Source organism: Pogona vitticeps, chromosome 2, assembly GCF_051106095.1.
Source record: "Pogona vitticeps strain Pit_001003342236 chromosome 2, PviZW2.1, whole genome shotgun sequence".
Classification (NCBI taxonomy): domain Eukaryota; kingdom Metazoa; phylum Chordata; class Lepidosauria; order Squamata; family Agamidae; genus Pogona; species Pogona vitticeps.
The window spans coordinates 35070462-35090206 of NC_135784.1; the positions used below are offsets into that span (position 1 = coordinate 35070462).

At 45.2% G+C, this 19745-nt stretch overlaps 1 protein-coding gene across 2 annotated transcripts in view; it reads left to right on the forward strand.

Annotated features, from left to right (window-relative positions):
- Positions 1 to 17311, forward strand: part of QARS1 (glutaminyl-tRNA synthetase 1) — a 31724-nt gene extending 14413 nt beyond the window's left edge. For both annotated transcript variants that reach the window (XM_020795450.3, XM_078388800.1), the window contains exons 8-24: positions 1318 to 1389; positions 2127 to 2212; positions 3444 to 3530; positions 4974 to 5073; positions 5974 to 6052; positions 6235 to 6343; positions 7686 to 7816; positions 7987 to 8079; positions 8650 to 8787; positions 8896 to 8983; positions 9800 to 9946; positions 10062 to 10166; positions 13077 to 13169; positions 15194 to 15321; positions 16100 to 16166; positions 16734 to 16859; positions 17068 to 17311. In XM_020795450.3, the coding sequence (XP_020651109.3) occupies positions 1318 to 1389; positions 2127 to 2212; positions 3444 to 3530; positions 4974 to 5073; positions 5974 to 6052; positions 6235 to 6343; positions 7686 to 7816; positions 7987 to 8079; positions 8650 to 8787; positions 8896 to 8983; positions 9800 to 9946; positions 10062 to 10166; positions 13077 to 13169; positions 15194 to 15321; positions 16100 to 16166; positions 16734 to 16859; positions 17068 to 17118 (1700 nt within the window). In that variant the 3' untranslated portion in view covers positions 17119 to 17311. The remainder of the gene's footprint in view (positions 1 to 1317; positions 1390 to 2126; positions 2213 to 3443; positions 3531 to 4973; positions 5074 to 5973; positions 6053 to 6234; positions 6344 to 7685; positions 7817 to 7986; positions 8080 to 8649; positions 8788 to 8895; positions 8984 to 9799; positions 9947 to 10061; positions 10167 to 13076; positions 13170 to 15193; positions 15322 to 16099; positions 16167 to 16733; positions 16860 to 17067) is intronic.
- Positions 17312 to 19745: the final 2434 nt, after the last annotated feature.

Below are 19745 nucleotides of genomic sequence, written 5' to 3' on the forward strand. Positions count from 1 at the left end.
ATAAAATTTTTTCCCATCTCTGCTTGGAGCTGGACATGTCTTTGTGTGCTCTTTGCCATCAATTTGCGCTCACCTTATAGCAAATCTAATAGGGTGTTCAAAGTAAATGATATATGTACGGAATGGTTTTACCAGCATTTGCCCACCCCTGTGTTCCATGGCTGAATGGAGATTTTTAATTCAGGTCTGCTGGATCCCAGTCAGTCACTCCATCTGCTAAACCACATTGGTTGTGCATATTGGCGAACAATTTTGCTTACTTTATTTTTTTTTACCTTTTTTGTTGTTTTTAAAGCCTGCCTTTGTTTTCTTCAGTGATAACGGGGAACTCAATGTGTAATAAGTGAGGTTGCCAAGAAATGGCTGTCGCTCTGGGGTAATATATGGGCTTTGCCTGCTGAAACTCTTGGTTTCCAATTACAAATCTTTATGTGAAACATTGCAGCATTTATGCCAGCCAGCATAGGCCAAAGGTGGGGTAGCTTAGGTGATGGCCCAGCACGCTTGGATTGCCTTTCCCATAATCACCCATGGTGCTATGATGGGAGTCCAAGTTCAAAACCTCTAGGGAGCTAAGGGTTCCCCACAGACAATACTAGATAGACCAGCAGTCTGGCCATCTCTAAAAGGAGCGCTCCCATCCATGTACAGAGCAGATCTAGAGATATATAGTGAGGCTGTGCTGTCACACATTTTGGGGAGTTTGGAAATGCTGTATGTTTAGACTACAGCTCTCAGAATCCCACAGACAGGGTGGACACTTCATGCTTCCTGGCGGATTCTGGAAGTTGTAGTATATATATATGTAGTAAACTCTTCCAAAAACAATTTGTATGATTTTATACAGTGGTCCAGTAAAAGTTATCACCAAGCCTAACATTTGCGTGATTTTGGGGACCACACAGCCTTATCCTTGTTCTTTCTGTAGTTCAGAAAAGCTCTGCTTCTGACCCGTGACGTTGCTTGTGTTGGAACATGATTGGATATAAGAGCCATGAGATTTCCTTTGGAAGCTTTGCTTTTAGTTCTGGCATTCCACGTCCTGAACATGAGCTTTCTGCTCTCCGAGCTATTCTTAAAACTATAATGCCGGTGGTGATATTGTCCATGTACAGAGCAACAAGGAAAAAAGACATGCCCTTGCCCCAAAGAGTATAAACTTTGATGCAGCTGAAGTTGCTAAAAAGCCCTGCTAAAGGTAAAAAGAGAAGGAAACAAGAGTCACTGCTGCAAACAGGGGGGGCTGGGCTGTTCTTCTGCTTCTTGTTCTTCTGCCTTGTATGTTTTAAGTCTTGACTTAAAACCATTTCCTTACAGGTGAGGTTTATCAAGAGACAAAATCCCTCATGGAGCAGCTGAGGGGGGAAGCCCTCAAATTTCATAAGCCAGGTAAGCTATCCTGAAAAACCTGGTTTTTTGCCTGTGTCCAGGTAGCATTGGGTGCTTGGACAGTCATTTTTGTGATTCTGCCAAGGAGTTCCCTCAATAATTCAGTCCCCCTGGGAACCTAAGGTGGCTGCCCTTAAGCAGATGAAAGGTGGCTTGGCACACCAGAAGAAGCAATGTCTCTCTGTTGAGAGTTAAGAACCAATTTATTTATTTCTTGGGACATTTTCCTCCCACCTGTTTATGATAAGAGCAGTCAAAATACTCATCGTTAGGTGCAATGCATTTAAGCAATGCATTGCACCTAACGATAAAGCAAACAGCACAGTGGCAGCCTTCTTTTCGGCTAGAGGATAGAGACTTGGTTAGCCTTTTATTTCTCTCTTAGCCGCTTACCAGTTTGCAGTTGATGCTGAGCATCTCTGTGGCGGGGGAGGGTTGCTCCTGTTGTTACCAGATCACAGCCGATGGCACACAGCTCTGTCAAGGGGTGGATCAGGGAAAGGATAGCTTGAGAAATCCCAGACCTACTTGCTAAACCCCACAGACTTTGCAATTGAGAACAGCAGCCTATTGAACAGACAGATTAGAGAGATATCTTAATATAATGTGTTTGCAGGGTTGTTACACTAAGTTCTTTTCCACTGGGCATGGAAACGGAATTTTCAGTGTAGAAAAATTCTGCAACCACCACTTGTACTTTGCTAATCTGGGTGCTGGCATGTTTCTTCGCTCCCCAGGTGAGAACTACAAAACCGAAGGCTATGTTGTCACGCCCAACACCATGAACCTGCTCAAGCAGCATCTGGAGATCACAGGCGGACAGGTGCTCTAAAAACTGATATTCTTTTTTTACTGGGGAGCCTGGGTTCATGGAGTTTGCGAAGTATTGCCAGCCATGAGGATCTTCGTATTTGTCATCCAGATACAGAGGTTTGGATTATCCCTTGTATTGTTCCCTGCCTGCATCCTGGCAGTAGGTTCTATCATACTGAAGATAAGAGTGGTAATAGATGAGCCCAGATAGCCTGGAAAAACAGCATTCACCACTTCTGCTCCATTACTTTGGTATGAGGTCTGTTAGAATCTGGAGCTTCCAGTTGTGGGTACCATTTGTCTATTTAAAAAAAGAAGTCTCATGGTGCAGGGGTTAAACTGCAGTACTGCAGCCAGGCCTCTGCTCGAGACTTGAGTTTGATCCCGACAGGCTCCAGCCTTCCAAGATTAGTAAAAAGAATACCCAGCTCACTTGCATAATTGCATTATAAACCACCTAGAGAATGTTCTAATATTATGGGGTGGTATATAATTTGAAACAATCACAGTGTATCACATCTGCAGGAAACAGAAACACTGGGACTTGACATGATAGATCCATTTTTTGCTGCAGATGATCCTCCCCTTCCTGGAGTAGTTAGTTCTCACTGCTGGGTAGGGATGAAAAGTTGCTGTCAGTCAAGTGCAGTACATCTCTAAGTCATGCTAAGTGTTCCATGATATTTCTTTGCTCCCCAAGCTCCAGTCGCATGATTCTGGGGCTTTTGAAGATCATTCCCCCCCCCCTTGTTTCTGTCTCTTTGGCTGTGGTTCCTTGATTAGTGCTAGCACTTTGACCCTTATTTGCGATATTCTTGCCTTCTGGAGGCAGGGGAAGGAGTCACTTCTCAAGCTCCAGTCCACCTCATGCCAGATCTTAGAACAGTTACTTTTCCAGTTTCCAGAATTTCCCAGTCCTCACGAGCAATGGATCTATGCAGGCTGGAGGAATCTGGAAGCTGTCATTCAAAAAGGGCCTTTTCGAAGCTCTGTGTGTATTTGTGCATAAGAGAGAAAGAAAGCTATTTTGGAGAAAGGAAGGCAACGGCAGTCAAAGCTGCTTTGCGAGCCAGACGTTGCTCCTAAAACAAGAAGGCTCTGGCCTGCTGATGGATCACATCTGGTTTTAGGAGTTTATGCTAGCACAGGACTGGATTTTGGTGCCACTTTTTTATTTATTAGGGATACGCTGCATGTAAGGAAGAATCCTGGTTAACCCTGAGAAATGTGTTGTTCTCCAGGTGCGCACACGGTTCCCCCCGGAGCCCAACGGCATCCTGCACATCGGTCATGCCAAAGCCATCAATTTCAACTTTGGCTTTGCCAAGGTGAGAGATTTGGGCCTCTTTCCATTATCTTCCCTAGTATGTGTATGTGTGTGGGTCCTTCTTGAATTGTGAGGTTATGATTGGAAGTGGGAAAGGATTCCACCTGTAGTCATTTCTGAGTATTTTATATACTACGAGACCACTCCAAATACTGTACAGCCAACTTGATCTGGTTCTAGAAGCTAAGAAGGCTTGGGTGTGGTTATTCCTTGGCTGGGGGACCCCCAGGGAGTACCTGATTATCTTCAGATAGAGCTAGGAAAGAATCCTATGGGGAAAAAAATCCTCAGAGTTGACAGTCCTGGGTTAAATGGACCAACTCCGTCTTATGCAGCTGCGTTTGTTCACCTGTATTGGCAAGTGATGTGCTGCAATTTTTCCAGGTTTCAGACAAGGATGGGTGGGGTCATCGCTCAGTGGAAGAATTAGATGCTTTTTTCCTGTCTGTGATCCCAAGGCTAATCCCTGGCCTCTTTGATTTAAAAAAAAAACACAGGTGAAAGATCTGGGAAAAGGCATGTGCCTGATTTGCGAGCGTGCAAGACCAGGATTTTACTTGGGCTCACAAGGACTTGTTCACACCAACTGGGGGGGGGGGAGACTTCCATGCAGCCTTCCCACTGCTAGAGGTTCCACCCCAACCTCCATTTTGTTCATTTGGGGTGGGGTGGGGGATGGAATAATCCTGCTTCTGCAAACCTTTGAGGAAGATGATTTGCCACCCAGGTGTCCTGCTTAGAAAGAAAGCTGCCAGCTAGCACTGGGACAGGAACAGGGCACTGGGCTGAAACGTGGCCTAGCTAAGTCTCAAAAACATTCCAATTTAGGCCTTTCTCCGAGGTGCATCCTATTGAGGTGTTTCTCAGGTGCCTGCAAGGTAGGTAGAACTCTCAGAATGGAGAATTACAGTATCTGTGGCCCAGAAAAAATCCCTTCTCTATTCACAGTTTTACCAAACTTTGACTCCTGTATCTTTTTTTTCCACTGAAAAACAATGATTTTAAAGGGAAAGTGGACTTCAGTCTGCTATTGGCATCATTGAGAAAGAGTGGTGTAAGCCGTGGCTGGGCTGTATTGCCTCCTGGGCCCTCATAAGTTGCCATCAAACAATAGTTTAGTTTTATATATCCATACGATGAATAATGTTGTTCTTGTTGAGCTACTCCAATTTCAGTGGGGCTGTGAATCCAGCCCAGGTTTTAGTCCAAATTTTAAAGGAGCCATCCAAGTTACTGAACTTTTGGGGGTTGGCGTTGGTACTTTGGACAGCCTTCCACCTTTCCAGCAGCCACCAAGTTGGATTTTTGCCTTTTTTGTTTTGTTTTCCTTCTCTGGTCCTGCCCCTTCCCCGTAACTGTCCTCGTTTGCTTGATGCCTGGAAGGAAGAGATTTCTTGTTGAGCTGGTGACTGGATTAACCTCACTGTTTTAATTCTTCCCTCAGGCAAATGGTGGAATTTGTTTCCTGCGGTATGATGACACAAATCCTGAAAAGGAGGAGGAGAAGTATTTTACAGCTATTCGTGACATGGTGGAATGGTTAGGTAGGCCCACGAGAAGGACTGTACAGTGGGGTCTCGACTTAAGAACTTAATCCGTATTGGAAGGTGGTTCTCAAGTCGAAAAGTTCTTCAGTCGAATCTGCATTTCCCATAGGAATGCATTGAAAACCATTTAATCCGTATCTGCTCTTTTCTGTCCATAGAAACTAATGGGAAGCTGCTATTCTGCCTTCTGCCACTAGAGGGGGATATTTTGTTTCTTTTTCTCCCTTAGGTTCAGGGAAGGCAGGGAACACTAAAGGCAGCACTTTAGAACTCTTTTTTTTTTTTAAACGAAGCCAATTTTAAATAATGTTTTAAAGCATGTTGTGCTGATTTTTTCAGCACAAAGGCACTCAGGCAGGCTTTTTAGGTGCTGAGCCAGCCGATCAGCTGTTAGGCGGGGAGAGGAGCGGGGAAAACCACAAAATGGCTGCCAGGCTCTTTCTGGGTGTCGGCTTTTAGCTCTTTCCTGCTCTTTTTCCTGTGGTTTGGGGGCTACCAAGGCCTGGTAAGTGACTTTATTTAACAGTACAGTATTTATTTTTAAGTTTCTGACCCTGTATGGGGGGAGTTGTCAAAAAGGAGAGGTTGAGTGAAGAAGAAGATCCACGTTGTGTCAGGCAAGCCTTGTCCAGCTCTCTGTTCACACAGTGGACAACTGGAATGCCCTCACAACAGTGGGGAAATGCAGCCATGCTCTTCCCTCCATCTCATATTCCTCAGCAACTGGGATATAGAGAGCCACCCTGTCTCTGATGCTGGAGGTGATATTTAGCTTCCCTGACTTGCCACCATGGATGGCCTTAACCTAAGTGTGGGCTTGGGTGTGAGAGTCAGGGCAGACCTAAACATTGCACCAAAAGGGACGTCGTCTTACGACTCGGCGTTGTTTTCCCTCAGGGTACACCCCTTATGCGGTGACGCATGCCTCCGACTACTTTGACCAGCTGTACACCTGGGCTGTGGATCTTATCCGCCGGTGAGGAGGGATGATTGCTTCGGGGGGGGGGATCTGATCCTGTTTCTCCCTGTACTTTCCCAGGGTGTCCCTTTCTCCAGTCTTGGGTACCTGTTCCGAGAATGTCTGCCTGTGACACATCTGCCTGCCTTCCTGTCTAGAAGCATGTGACCTTATGGCTGATGCTTCCTTTCCTTCCCCAGGGGCCATGCTTACGTCTGCCACCAGAAAGTAGAAGAAATTAAAGGACACAACCCGCCCCTTTCCCCGTGGCGAGACCGGCCAGTTGAGGAGTCACTCATGCTGTTTGAGGTACTGCCATTTTGTGTGAGCCGCCCAGGGGGTGACTCTTTCTGCTGGAAAAAGCTAGATTTTTCTCCCTGGAAGATTTCTGTCTTTATAAGACTTCCAGACAGTCCTTGCTGTGCTTAGAGCTGGTGTCTTCTTCACATTTGTGGAATTTAGCATTCTCCACTTCTTGTTTTTCTTTAAAACAAAAAGCTCCTGGTCCTTGTGGTTGCACCTCTAATAAATGATGAAAGCTCAGAAAAGTCGTAGGAATGCAGCTCAAGCAATGCATTTATATTGTGAAAACAAAATAAAAATACAAAATTAAAAAAAAAAGACAAAAACCTAATGGCACCTTAAAGACGAACTCTTATATTTGCACAGATTCTTTGCTCTTGTGGTCATCCGTCGTCTGGGATAATTCACACACTGTAGCAACTGATTACAAAGAAAAGCTTGTGGGGGGATAAGTTCATCAACGACTGTAAATAGCACATCTAACTAAAATTCATGTTACTCTACCATTGTTATGTTCCCATTGTTAATTTATGACAAAGGTTCTCACATTCTTTATAGCACAGTCTTCTGCTACAGACCTGAATGTTGAAGAGAATGTTTAACACCCACTGACTTTCTTGCCAATCAACCACAATCCCTGTATTTTGTTATCTATACCTGGATCCCATGAATGAATATTTGCCATCTTATTTCTCCTTCTCTTATGTCTGATGAAGTGGACTTGCCCACAAAAGCTCACATTTAAAAAATTTAAAAATTAGTCTTTAAGGTACCACTACATTTTTGTCTTTTTTAAAATTTTGTTTTCCCCTATAATGCTTGCACAGACTAACACAGCTACCCCTTCCACAGCTAGCATTATAGGGTGTGCTCTTTATCGTTTGGATATTGTCCCTTGAATTCATCTCAGTCCTTTTCCTCCTCCATTTCTTTCCTTCTCTCTGCCCCTTGTTCCTTACTCTGAAGAGCCAGATTCTTTGAAGGAAGCTGAACGTGAAAGCAAAATTAATTCGTGTAAAATAATACACGGTTCAGAGTATATTGACCATCAGTTAGTGTGTCTGTGGCGTGGGTGGGTGTGCATGGATTTGGTGTGCGAAATATATACATCTGCTTGTAATACATGGATAAGGAACCTCCAGATATTTGAGACCACAATTCCTGTGAATCCTTACCATTGTCCAAATTGGCTGGGGCTTCCGGGAGTTGAAGTACAAACATCTGGAAGGGCCAAGGTCTGAGAAAGAAGCCAAGACAGTAATAGAGGCCAGAATCCTCACCCCACAACCCTCTTTTCCATCCGGCTGGCCTAAAGTTCTGGCCTGACGTGCAAGTCTTGTCTCCACAGGACATGCGCAAAGGGAAGTTTGAGGAGGGTGAGGCCACATTGCGCATGAAGCTGGTGATGGAGGATGGAAAGATGGATCCTGTTGCTTATCGCATTAAATACACAGCGCACCACCGCACTGGAGATAAATGGTACGTAGGTTGAGATCACTGGTATAACGGCTAGCTTACAAGGTGGGATTATGTTGAGGGCTTTGAATGTGGGAAAAATGATTTGTCAGCGGGAGGGGAAAGGCTGGTTTCAGCCTGAAGTGGCTGGTGGTTCTGGAGATTTTAGCTTTTGGGTGTCTCTGATGTTGCAGGTGTATCTACCCCACTTATGACTACACGCATTGCCTGTGTGACTCTATAGAGAACATCACTCACTCACTCTGCACCAAAGAATTTCAGGCCAGGTGAGAGACAATGTGGTTGCCCAACATGGTTGTCCTTGGCTTGCGGAAAGGGGGGGGGCACATGGCTATGATATATAAGAGAGGACTTTGTTAGGGAATTCTGGTCCCCTCCTTGGATTCCAACTCCTATCAGCCCCAGTCCACACAGTAACGGAAGAGATAAGTCATAGTCTACCAACATCTGGAGAGGAGGTCTTCCACCCCTGCTCTTCCTCAATAATGTCACATATATGGTTGGATATTTAGGAGGCTACGATGTTTATTAGTCTTGAGTTAACTATGCCAAGAACATCTGTTCTATGTATCAAATTCGTTATTCTGAGAATTCTGGTTTTCACCTCTAACCAAAGGTGAGCCTCTAGCCTTCATTGTTAAGAGCGGAAAGCCCCTGGCTTCGTCCTTCCCTCCTTTACTGCTGCCCCAAAAATGTATCTACTGGAAAACACATGTTGTAAAACCGGCACATATTTGGCAAAACTGACCATAATCACATAGGTTTTATCGCCTATTGGCTGGAATCAGGTGTGTTTTGACAAACGCTGTTGCCCTTTTTCCCCCCCCTTCCGATAGACGTTCTTCATATTTCTGGCTGTGCAATGCCCTGGACATATACTGCCCTGTGCAGTGGGAGTACGGGCGCCTCAACCTCCTCTATACCGTGGTCTCCAAACGGAAGATCATCCGCCTGGTAGAAGCCGGGGCTGTTAGGTAAGAGGAAGGCTTGGCGCTGGGGTTTGGCTGGAAGGAGGGCTGAGCAGAGATGAGCTGGAGCAAAGCATGGTGGCCGGCGACTCACTGGTGCTGTTGCCATTCCAGGGACTGGGACGACCCACGGCTTTTCACGCTGACAGCTCTAAGGCGCCGAGGTTTTCCTCCAGAGGCAATCAACAACTTCTGCGCTCGGGTAAGCACACATAACTGGCAGGATTTGGTAGGACACCACCAGCAGAACGGGAGGATGCTTACATCGGGTAGGGTAGGATGAGGCTACAGAGTTAGACCCTGCTCCAGATTCTTGGTGCTCCGACACTATTGTTGTTTTGGGCAATGCCTGGAAAAGTTTCAGTTCCCGAAAGTCTGTAGGCTTGGGGGATCCCGGGAGCCGCAGTCTATATAAAAACATAACCTCTTCCGTTACTGGGTTATTGCATGGGCAGCGAGATGCACTAGTAGCGTATCTTTTGTAAGGATGTCACCACTAGGGTGTGCTAGAATTGATGGCTTCAAGACATGGATGGACAATCTGCAGCCTCCTTCCAAAAGCCCTCTGGGAGTGACTGCTGAAAAAGAATAATTTGCCCTGCTTGGCCGTCTCGGTGAATGGGGGAGAAAGAAAGGGGAGAAGAGAGAGAGAGAGAGAAAGAAAGGGAGATGCCCAGAGAGACGGAGAGAGAAAGAGTGAGTCACCCTGTTGAGTTTCAACCCCATCTCACACACTATCGAACAGAATGAGGCCCTTCAGAGGCAAGATTCTCCCAGGCCTTTAAAAAATTCACATCAAATCTGAAGGGGGAGGGGTTTCCTGCCTTCTTGGGACCATCAAAACAGCCCATGTGGGTTGCCCAATCTCTCTCTCTCTCTTTGCTGTACACCCTTCTGATAGTGGAGATGATAGACAGCTCTAGTAATTAGGACCCGTGGTTCACCTGGTCATCCGGGAGCCGATGTTTCTGCACGATGGCTGTGGCCTCTCTTCAACTGACTGCCTCGTTCCCAACAGGTGGGCGTCACAGTGTCCCAGTCCACCACAGAGCCTCACCTGTTGGAAGCTTGTGTACGGGAAGTGCTGAACGAACAGGCGCCTCGTGCCATGGCTGTGCTGGAGCCCCTGAGACTGACCATTACTAATTTCCCTGCACCGCACAAAGTAAGTCTTTAGGGAACGGTGGGGAGGGGAGATGGGCAGGTAACCTTGTCCGCCTCTTGGCCCTTCAGTCTCTCCATGAAACAATGCACCAATGCATGTTTGTTTATTCTTCCAGGTCATGGAAGTGCTTGTGCCCAATTTCCCTGCAGATGAGACCAAAGGCTTCCATAAAGTCCCCTTCCAACCAACCGTCTATATTGAGCAGAGCGACTTCCGGGAGGTGAGCCCAGGGGGCAGGGGGAGAGCTCGGGTGTCAAAAGCCTGGTGGGTCTGCTGGACATAGGATTGGCACGGGGAACAGCGGCAGAATGGGGAGGTTGATTGATTGGCAGGCTCATCTAGCTCTCTCTCTCCTCTCTCTCTCTCTCTGTGCGTGTGTGCGTGTGTGTGGAGTTGCAGCAAAATGAGGCTGTGAGACCTTAAGTAGTTGGCAGCTTGCCGTACTGTATTCAGGTGCAGGACTCCTGAAGTGGGTAAAGCCCCCTCTCTTTCTTGCTAGCCAGTATGGCTGGCTCCCTCTCGGTTCTCGTCTTGACCGGTGGTTCTTGGTTCTCTTTCTCTGACATCCCACAAATCCTTCTGTCAAAGAACTTGGGTGCCAGCCTGGAAAAAAAGGAAGGAGCCCACTTTTCCTAAGAAGGATACTGTAAATGTTTACAAGCATGCTGTTACCGTATTTACCATTTATGGTAGGTTCTGAGGGCAGAAAAAAAGTAAACAAACAAAAACAAAAATAGTCGTTTCTGTTGGTCTGCTTTCAGGAGGAGCGTGACTCCTTGGAGAGGAAGGTTGTTTTTTTTTCACCCTGTCTTTAGAACCTGGACCTGATTAAGGAGTGTCTTTACCAGATAATAAAGAGACTCCCGCAGACTGAGGAGAGTGAATTCTTAATACCTATGATGAAAGCCCTGCATCTCTGCTAGGCGACTTCTACACACCTGCAGGGGTGCACATAGTCATGAATGGCTAGTAGTCATGAAGGGTGGAGGCTGTAGGTCCAAGCTCATCCTGGGAGCTGTAGGTTCTTCACCTCTGCTCTAATTTCTGTGTAGGTGTTTGTTTTAAGGTAAGAATCACAGGCTTGCCCATTGTTCGTAGAGATGTGTTTCTCTGCTCTTGCAGCAGTTCTTTCTATTCCCTTTTGCCAATGCATATAATGTTGGCTTTTTTTTCCCCGGAGAAGGGTCCTGCCTGCAGTGCCGATTAATTCACTTCTTTTGGATGGAAGGTTGGCCCCTGTCACTTGCCACGTCATTGAATCTGGCTGTGGCTTTTCCAGCGATATTGGAAATGCACCCTTTGGCCACTTCTGTTGGCCATGGGCCAGGGCAACAGAAACAGCCTCTGCTACATGACAGGATGCTGCTAAATAGACCATCCTGGCTCCTTCCATGCAAGAAATCCTTACCTTTCTAGTTGGAATTATAGAGGGAGCCAACAGTCAAACAAGCCCTGCCCAGATAGACTTCCTATCAGTTTTCTTGCCAAAACTACGACAGGATTGTTAGGAAAATCCAGATCTATGTTTTGCAGGTACATACTTCTAACAGATTTGTCATCGGTTCTCAGTTTTGGTATGTGCCTGACTCATAAAATCAGAATGCTATTCTTGATTGGTCCAGTAATACTATATGTGAGATAGAAGACACATAACTGTATTAACCTTACCCTTGTAAGATTTATACCCCCCATAACACATATATAGTAGATTGTATTAAGTATGCTGACACATTATTTATTTATTTATTTATTTATTTATTTATTTATTTATTTATTTATTTATTTATTTATTTATTTATTTATTTATTTATTTATTTATTTATTTATTTATTTATTTATTTATTTATTATAAAAGAGGCACACTCCTCCTTTAGCTTTTGGGTTTCTCTCAGTGTGATCCTTGTCCCTCTCCTCTTATCTTCTTCCTCAAAAGAAATCACAATATAGACCAGCCCTTCACAATCTGATGCTCTCCAGATACAGACTGCATTACGTACACTTCCCGACCAGCAAGGACTCTGATTGTGCTGGCAGGGCTCCCTTTCTTCTAAAATTACATATTACGACTCTATTGTACATACTGGCCAATATCCTCTTCCATAGCTCTATTACTGTAGCACAGCAGAAGTTACATCGCCAGCAGTAGTAGGTTGCCTCTAATTAATTTGATTGCAGGTGGTGTGTGACTTTGTCTCCTTGTGTCCAGCGTAAAAATGATCACTGCTGCCGCCAGTGATGTCCCTCCTGCTAAGCCAGCAGAGCTAAAGAGCGCAGACACTTGTGCCTTGGTTCTGATTGTTGTACCTGGACACCAGGCAGCTCTGAAAGCATATTAATCAGCTCATTCCCTTGGGCAGCTTTTATCAGGAGCCCTAACTTTTCCCTCTTCCACCTATAGGTGGACCCTGAACAGAATCTGTTCTTTCAGAGTTTTGTGACTATTTCTTCCTAGGTCAGGGGTGGGCAAAGTCTGGTCTTCATGGAGCTGCAAACACCTATGATCCCTCACCATGGCTTTTGTGGGTTAGGAGGGCTGATAGATGCTGCAGTCCAACAACAGAGGCATGCTTGGCTGAGCCAGGAGTGCCCAGTGACTTATTTTTTCTAGCTCAGGGACCGGCCAGAGAGGGAGATACATTGCATCTCCCAGGGTTCATAAAAGCAGATAATCTAATATTACTGTTGTTGTTGTTGTTGTTGTTGTTGTTGTTGTTGTTGTTGTTGCTGTTGCTGTTGCTGTTGTTGTTAATGTGCTGTCTGGTGAGTTCTGACTTATGGCAACCCCTTTCAGGGTTTTTCCAGATAGTGAATACTCAGAAATGGTTTACCATTCCCTTCTGACGAGGGCTTGCGCAAGGCCACACAGGCTGGCTCTTCTCCCAGGAAGTCCACTGGGGAATCAAAGCACCAAACTCTGGTCCCCCAGCTAGACACATAAACCACGAAGCTATCCAGCTAGCTTAATATAATAAATATAGTTTTAAAATATACGATATAAATATATACATAACACAGTTCATGCATAGTACAGTACAGTATATAAATGCCTGTGTGACAGCAGAATAAGAAAATTAATAAATTGGTCCCTTCTTTTTGGACTTCATTGGAATTCTTATCTCTTCTATGCCAGGTTCCGGATAAAGGTTACAAGCGCTTGGCTCCTGGACAGCCGGTGGGTTTGAGGCATACAGGCTATGTCATTGCTGTCCAAAACATTATTAAGGTGAGTGTGTTGTGCTGTTTCCTGCCTGACTGATCCCTTTCCTGATGTCCTTGTGATCTTCCTATGCTGCTGGACTACAGTTCACATTGACCTCAGCCAATATGGCCAATGTTTATTTATTTATTTAAAATATTTTTAGCCCACAATTATCCTTAGAAGGACCCAAGACAGCTTACATCATTGAAAATCAATATTTGAAGCTAAAAACAATGAGGATACAATAGTGGCTTAAGGCAGAAAGCAACTGTAGCTTGATAACATCTGGAGCAGAGATGGGGACATTTTGGCGAGTTGTCCCACTTCATGAGTTGTCAAAAGTTGATTACACATGAAGCATGAAGTTGCCCCCATGAAGCAACAGATAACAAATGTATTCGTCGATTTGTGGGGTGTGTGTGTTATTTTTTAAAAAAAACACACACACACCCACTGCTGACACCCCCTTACCATAATCATCACCACTGCTGCTGAGGTATTCATCAGGCATCCACAGCTGTGTTTTATTTTTGAAGATTTGCACTCTCTTTCAGATGGCTTCTAGTAAGAGGGGGGAAAAGTAGGACCCAAACGCTCACAACCCCCCCACACACACACCATAAACCAGTTCTGTAGTGGTCTGCTTCCAGCAATCTGTAAAGCTAGTTGGTCCCCCTTGCATAGGCAAGACGTTCCCACCAGGTCCAGTTACCAACCTTGGGTGCGCAGATGTTCTTGGACTAAAGCTCCCAGATGCCTTCACCACTAGCTGTACCAGCCAGGATTCCTGCGAACCGCCATCCAAAAACATCTGGGGAACCAAGGTTGGGAACCACTATACTAAGAGGATGCTTTCCTCAGTCATCGTGTGACTAACCACTGAATTATCTTCCCCAACATTCTACTTCCATGTCACGTGTGTTAGCTATACAGTGGTGCCTCGCTTAACGAGCGCACCATTTAACAACGAATCCGCATAGTGATGCGTTTTTTGCGATCGCTAATGCGATCGCATTGCGATGTTTTAGGTGGCAAAACGTTGCATTGCAATGATCGGTAAGCGTTTCGCTTACCGATCTTTGCATTGCGATGTATAGAAAACAGCTGATCGGCGGTTTCAAAATGGCCGCCGGATCAACAAAATGGCCACCCACAGGGTTTTCGCGCCGATTCCTCGCTTACCGAGGCAGCGAAAATGGCGGCCCTATGGAGGATTCCCGCTTAGCAATGAGTTTTTCCCCAATAGGAACGCATTAAATGGAATCCCCCCCCCGCATAGCGACGAATCTGGATAGCGACGTTAATCCTGGAATGGATTAACGTCGCTATGCGGGGCACCACTGTATATTTTATTCTTTCAGGGTAGGGTCTTGGAGAAGGAAGGGGACTTGGATGGTCCTTGTTCAGTTGCACAAAGAGATTACATGAGATGATGAAAATCCTACTGGTATTTGTGTGAAGCCTGTTTAAATTGATGTGGCTAATGACAGCTAAAGAGAAAAGAAAGCATTGCTGTGGTGCCAAGCCATGTTTCAGTTATGTACCTCATTATTGCACCTAACTGTACTACTAAGCCACACTCCAGCATCCTTTCAACTAGCTAAAGAAAATTACACAAATCTTACATGGACGCCAAAGGGACTCTGGCCATGATATCTCAGGGAACAGCAGGGCCTTCTCAGTGGTGCCATCTTTGAAGTAAACCCAACTCTGTTTATTTCTTCAGGTTCCCTGCCTTTAGAAGAAGGGGAAAGAAAGCATGGTAAAATAGAATGTTTGCAAGCTGATCATTTTGCAAACAAAATGACCAGATGAAAGAGGAATATGAGACGAGAAGGAAGTTTCTTGACTTACCTGGAATTGGCTAGTTCATAAGTAAAATAATGATTGGAAGAAACACATAGAGACATAGAGATGAAATGGCAGTATTTTATTTATAAAGATTATTTGTGGGTGGGGAGAGAAACTGTGATGCCTGGATAGTGGTCCTGGGAAGTCAAAGAGACTGAGTGCCCACAGGAGGGCTAACCTTCACATCTATGCCTAAGGATGCCAGTGGACATGTACAAGAGCTTGAGGTGACCTGCACAAAGTCGGAGGCAGCGGAGAAACCCAAGGCCTTTATCCACTGGGTGTCAGATCCTCTCGTGTGTGAAGTTCGACAGTATGAGCGGCTGTGAGTATTAGCTTTATCGCTGAAAAAAATATCTTTGAGGAATGTTCTAGAATGGTTGTTAAAACCCACAAAGGCCCTGTCACTGGACTGGGTGTCCGCTGGTTGACTTTCACAGACAGGGAAACCTTAGCTAGGATCTTGGCTTTTGAAGATGATTTTAATGCTCCCTCCTTGGTCTCTAGGAGGATTTGTGTTGAATCAAGGAAGTCCTTGAGGTATCACAATCCCAGGCCACTGAGGGCTGGAAATGTTCAAGCTATCGCTTTGGATTGAGTTAGGATGCGGACTTGGAACCAATGCAGCTGCTCAAAAAATGGACATGTTGTGTAAGAACGGAGCGAAACTCTGATGCTGCAGGCACAGTTCTTTACCCCCAACCAAAAACGCAAGGTGTCTCCACTGCTTCTATGTACCTAACGTTAATATACTGTACCACCATTGTTTCATTTGTCCTGCTGCAGAAAGTTGATCTTCTCCCTGGGTAACATTTCCTTTCTTGCTTCCTGACACTGAAGAACTTGCACGAAAATGTTGGGATGCCCAGTTTGCTTTACTCCGTTGAGTCACTTGATCCAGATGGGTCAGCTCGACGCCATGATTTTAGGTACCATCTAGCCAAGGAAGAGCGAGTGCCTTGGCTAGGTGCCCAGAGATTTCCAGAGGGCTGCTGCGCTTCAAAGATAAGGATGCCCCAGGCCAGCCTGTCCTGTAGAAACTTCTTATCTTCCATTCCAGGAGTCCAGTCCTATTCTAAATATGACAACTCTCTGACTTGCAGGTTCCTGCACAAGAATCCTGAAGACCCCACGGAAGTGCCAGGGGGCTTCCTGAGTGATGTCAACCCTGTGAGTTCTGGGCCCACAGAAGGCTTCTGTGCCTTTGCTTAGGGTGGACCAATATAGGGAGGTGGACGGATCCTGGGAGGACCATGGCATCATGGTGGGGGTGGGGGGGTGAGAGAGAGTACAAGGTGCAGTAAAGTAAGATTTCTACGTTTTTCACACATAGAATTCTGTGTTTAGAGAAGAGAGATGTGAACACATAACATATTGGGTCGATACAAATAGTAAAGATATTATCAAGGAAATTGTCAAAAATGCATCTTCTACTATCAGAAAAGAAAGATGATGCTGTCTTTTGCTGGGGATGCCTCCTGGTTAGCCAACACCTGGTTGGGAGAGACGTGTCGTGATCCATATAAGCATACTGGCATCCAAGTCTCTGCTACTTTTAAAAGTGGTTCTGTTCACAAGCCAGCTGTATGAATATTGCCGAAACCAACAGCTAAAAGAATGCATGAGCTAAGATTTCCCAAGTTACATATTTTAATCAGTGCGGATGGATAGCCAGTCCCTGAGGAAAATACCCATTGCCCTATTTGAATACTGACTCGCCTTTCTCTTCCGCTCCAGGACTCCCTCCATGTGGTTGAAGAGGCTTTGGTGGACAGATCTGTGTGCGGGGCTAAGCCGTTTGCAAAATTCCAGTTTGAGCGGCTTGGCTATTTCTCAGTAGATCCTGACAGCACGGAGGCGAAGGTGAGTTCCATAAAGATGCAAGAGAGCTTAGCAGGGATTTTCCTGTCAGGTCTTAAGGGCAGGTAGGGAGGGATGGGTCGGCCTTAAAAAAGGGGGAGGTGACGCTACCACCAGCAGTGGAGGGTGGGTGGTGGTAAGGAGATAAGGACCCCCTGAACGATGTGGATGGCAAAACAGCTCTTCCCAAAGGTCTTTTCTTCTTCTGCAGCTTGTCTTCAACCAGACTGTGACCCTGAAGGAGGATCCTGGGAAGGCGTGAGGACGTTTCCATGGTGATTTCTGGTCACATACAGAGTTGCTCAGGAGTCACTTCCCCCCCTTCTCCTGCATGGCCGGGGGGGGGGGGGAGACGGTGGCGTGCAGCCCCAGCACAGTGATTGCTGCCGAGCCACAGTGGCCTTAACATGCATCCTGGATCCTGACTCATCCCATCAATAAAAAGGGAGACTCCAGACATTTTTTTTTTCTGTGTCTTGGGAATGGGATGGGTGATCGGGCTATGAGGGGAGGACTACTTTGGCTTTACCTCACTTGTGTGGATGGACATAATATCAAAACAGTAAGTCTACGGACAGAGATCTATTAATGGAAGCCTGGAACTTGCGTATTTTTAACTTCTCTCTCTCTTTGGTAACCAGTTTTTATACTGCAAATAGCCGCTTCAAAGGATGTCACTGTCCTTGAATGTCACTGTGGGTGAGAACTGGGCCTCTTTTCCTCATGAGTTTCCTTTTTATTTATTTATTTTATGGATATACTGTATATGCCAGCTTGCCGGTGACAAATTTCCCTATAATGTAATTTAAACAGTTAAAAACACCAACATTGAAAATATGAAATGCAAATGATTTTTTTTAAAAGAAACAACCAGTACCAGCACTAATAGAGTAGTAGCTGTTAAAATTCTTTACCAACAGAGTGGTCACCATCAACAAAAGATTGTTTCCATTAAAAGGATATTTAAACGTACCAGCTCAAAGAACCATGTAAAAGCCCTCAATAAGGGAGCTAGATGCACTTAGGACCTCCACAGTCATGGGGGGGGGGGTCATTACAGTAAAGTCCCTTGTGTCATGCACGTTCCAATCTGCTGTTGTGATGGGCTAATTAGCTCAATTTTTTTAGCACTGTTCTTCCATGGGTGAACAACTACCAGAGGCCTGGGGCAGGAGACACCCATCTCTGGAAGTCAGAAGGCCATACCAGCAACTGTTTCCATCACCCACCTCTCCTCTCATCAACAATTTGTAAGACTTTTATCTTTCAAAAATGAACCTTATTACAGAAAAAGCTGTGCCCTCTAGTGGTCAAAAATTATTATTTTCATTAGAAAGGTATTTTAAGAGAGGTAGCAAAAATACAGAAGGACAAAGTGACTTTTGACCAAAAAGGATGTGTGTTTTTTTAATTAGAATTTTTGGGAGTGTGTGCATTTCCTAGGGGGCTGCAGTTATGGGCTAGCATTTTGCCTGTGCTTTTAAGTACAGAAAATGACTAGGCCTCTTTAGTCCCCAAAACAAGAGACACCTAACATTGTCAATTTGGAGGTCAGGTGCCCTTCTGATCCTGTGGTGCTCTGAACAAGCAATTGAAACAGCAGAAGGAGCTTTGCGCAGTTCAATTCCTTCAGTACTAAGAGGCGATGCGGCAGCTATTGTCAAATATTTAAAGCGCTGTCATGTGAAAGCTGGAAGCTTATTTTCGCAAGGGTCATAACGGAAGACCTCAAGTAATGGATTCAAATTACAGGTATGAAGATATTTGCCTAAACATTAGAAAACATTTACAGTGGTGCCTCGCATTACAATCGCTTCGTTTAACGAAAAAATCGCATTACAATGAACTTTTTGTGATCGCTTTTGCGATCACAAAACGATGTTTCCTATGGGGGAATTTCGCTTTGCAATGATCGGTTCCCTGCTTCAGGAACCGATTCTTCGCAAAACAACAATTTTCCAACAGCTGATTGGCGGTTTCAAAATGGCCGCCAGATAAATAAAATGGCTCCCTGCTGTGTTTAGGGACGGATTCCTCGCATGACAGGCAGCAAAAATGGCCGCCCTGTGGAGGATCTTTGCCGGACGGTGAGTTTTAAGCCCCTTGGAATGCATTAAACAGATTTTAATGCGTTTCTATGGGCTTTTTAATTTCGCTTTATGATGTTTTAGTTCTACAGCGATTTCGCTGGAACGAATTAACATCGTAATGCGAGGCACCACTGTATTGACAGTAAGTGCTGTTTGGCAGTCTGAAAGTGATGCACTCTCCTTCATTTGAAGATTTAAAACGGAGGTCAAATGGAGTCTTGCCGTGGGTACTTCAGCGGTGGGTGTCCTGCTTTGGCAGGGGGTTGGACTCGATGACCTTTGTGCTCCCCTCTAGTTCTACAGTTCTATGATTCATCATTTTATTTTATCTCTCAGACTGGTATCCCCTGCCCATCTCTTCCAAGTAGTGTTACATAATTATTTTCTCCATTCTGTCTTAAGGACTGGCTGTACTATTAGGCATAACAAGTCAAAGATCTCCAGTAGCTTGCTTTGGGTTTGATGATGAAATGGAAGCAAATCCCTGTTTAAAATGTTACTATAGTATTAGTTTGTCTTCAAGGAGGTCAGATATTTCTAGGGCTTTCTGCCCTAGCCACAAAAACAGAGAACAATGTGTTGTGCGGTGTATAGGGCATTGGCTGCTCTGTATTGGATAGGAACTGGACCAGACTACATCTTAATGACCCTGTGAGGTATACTGTGAAGGATTCCCAAACTTGCAGCACCTCCAGTGTCTCAGCAATGTCAGTCACAACATCAGGGGTTGGCTTGCTCATCCTCTAATGGGATTTATGCCACCTTCTGCCCCTCTTAGCACTGTTCTTCCATACAGTAT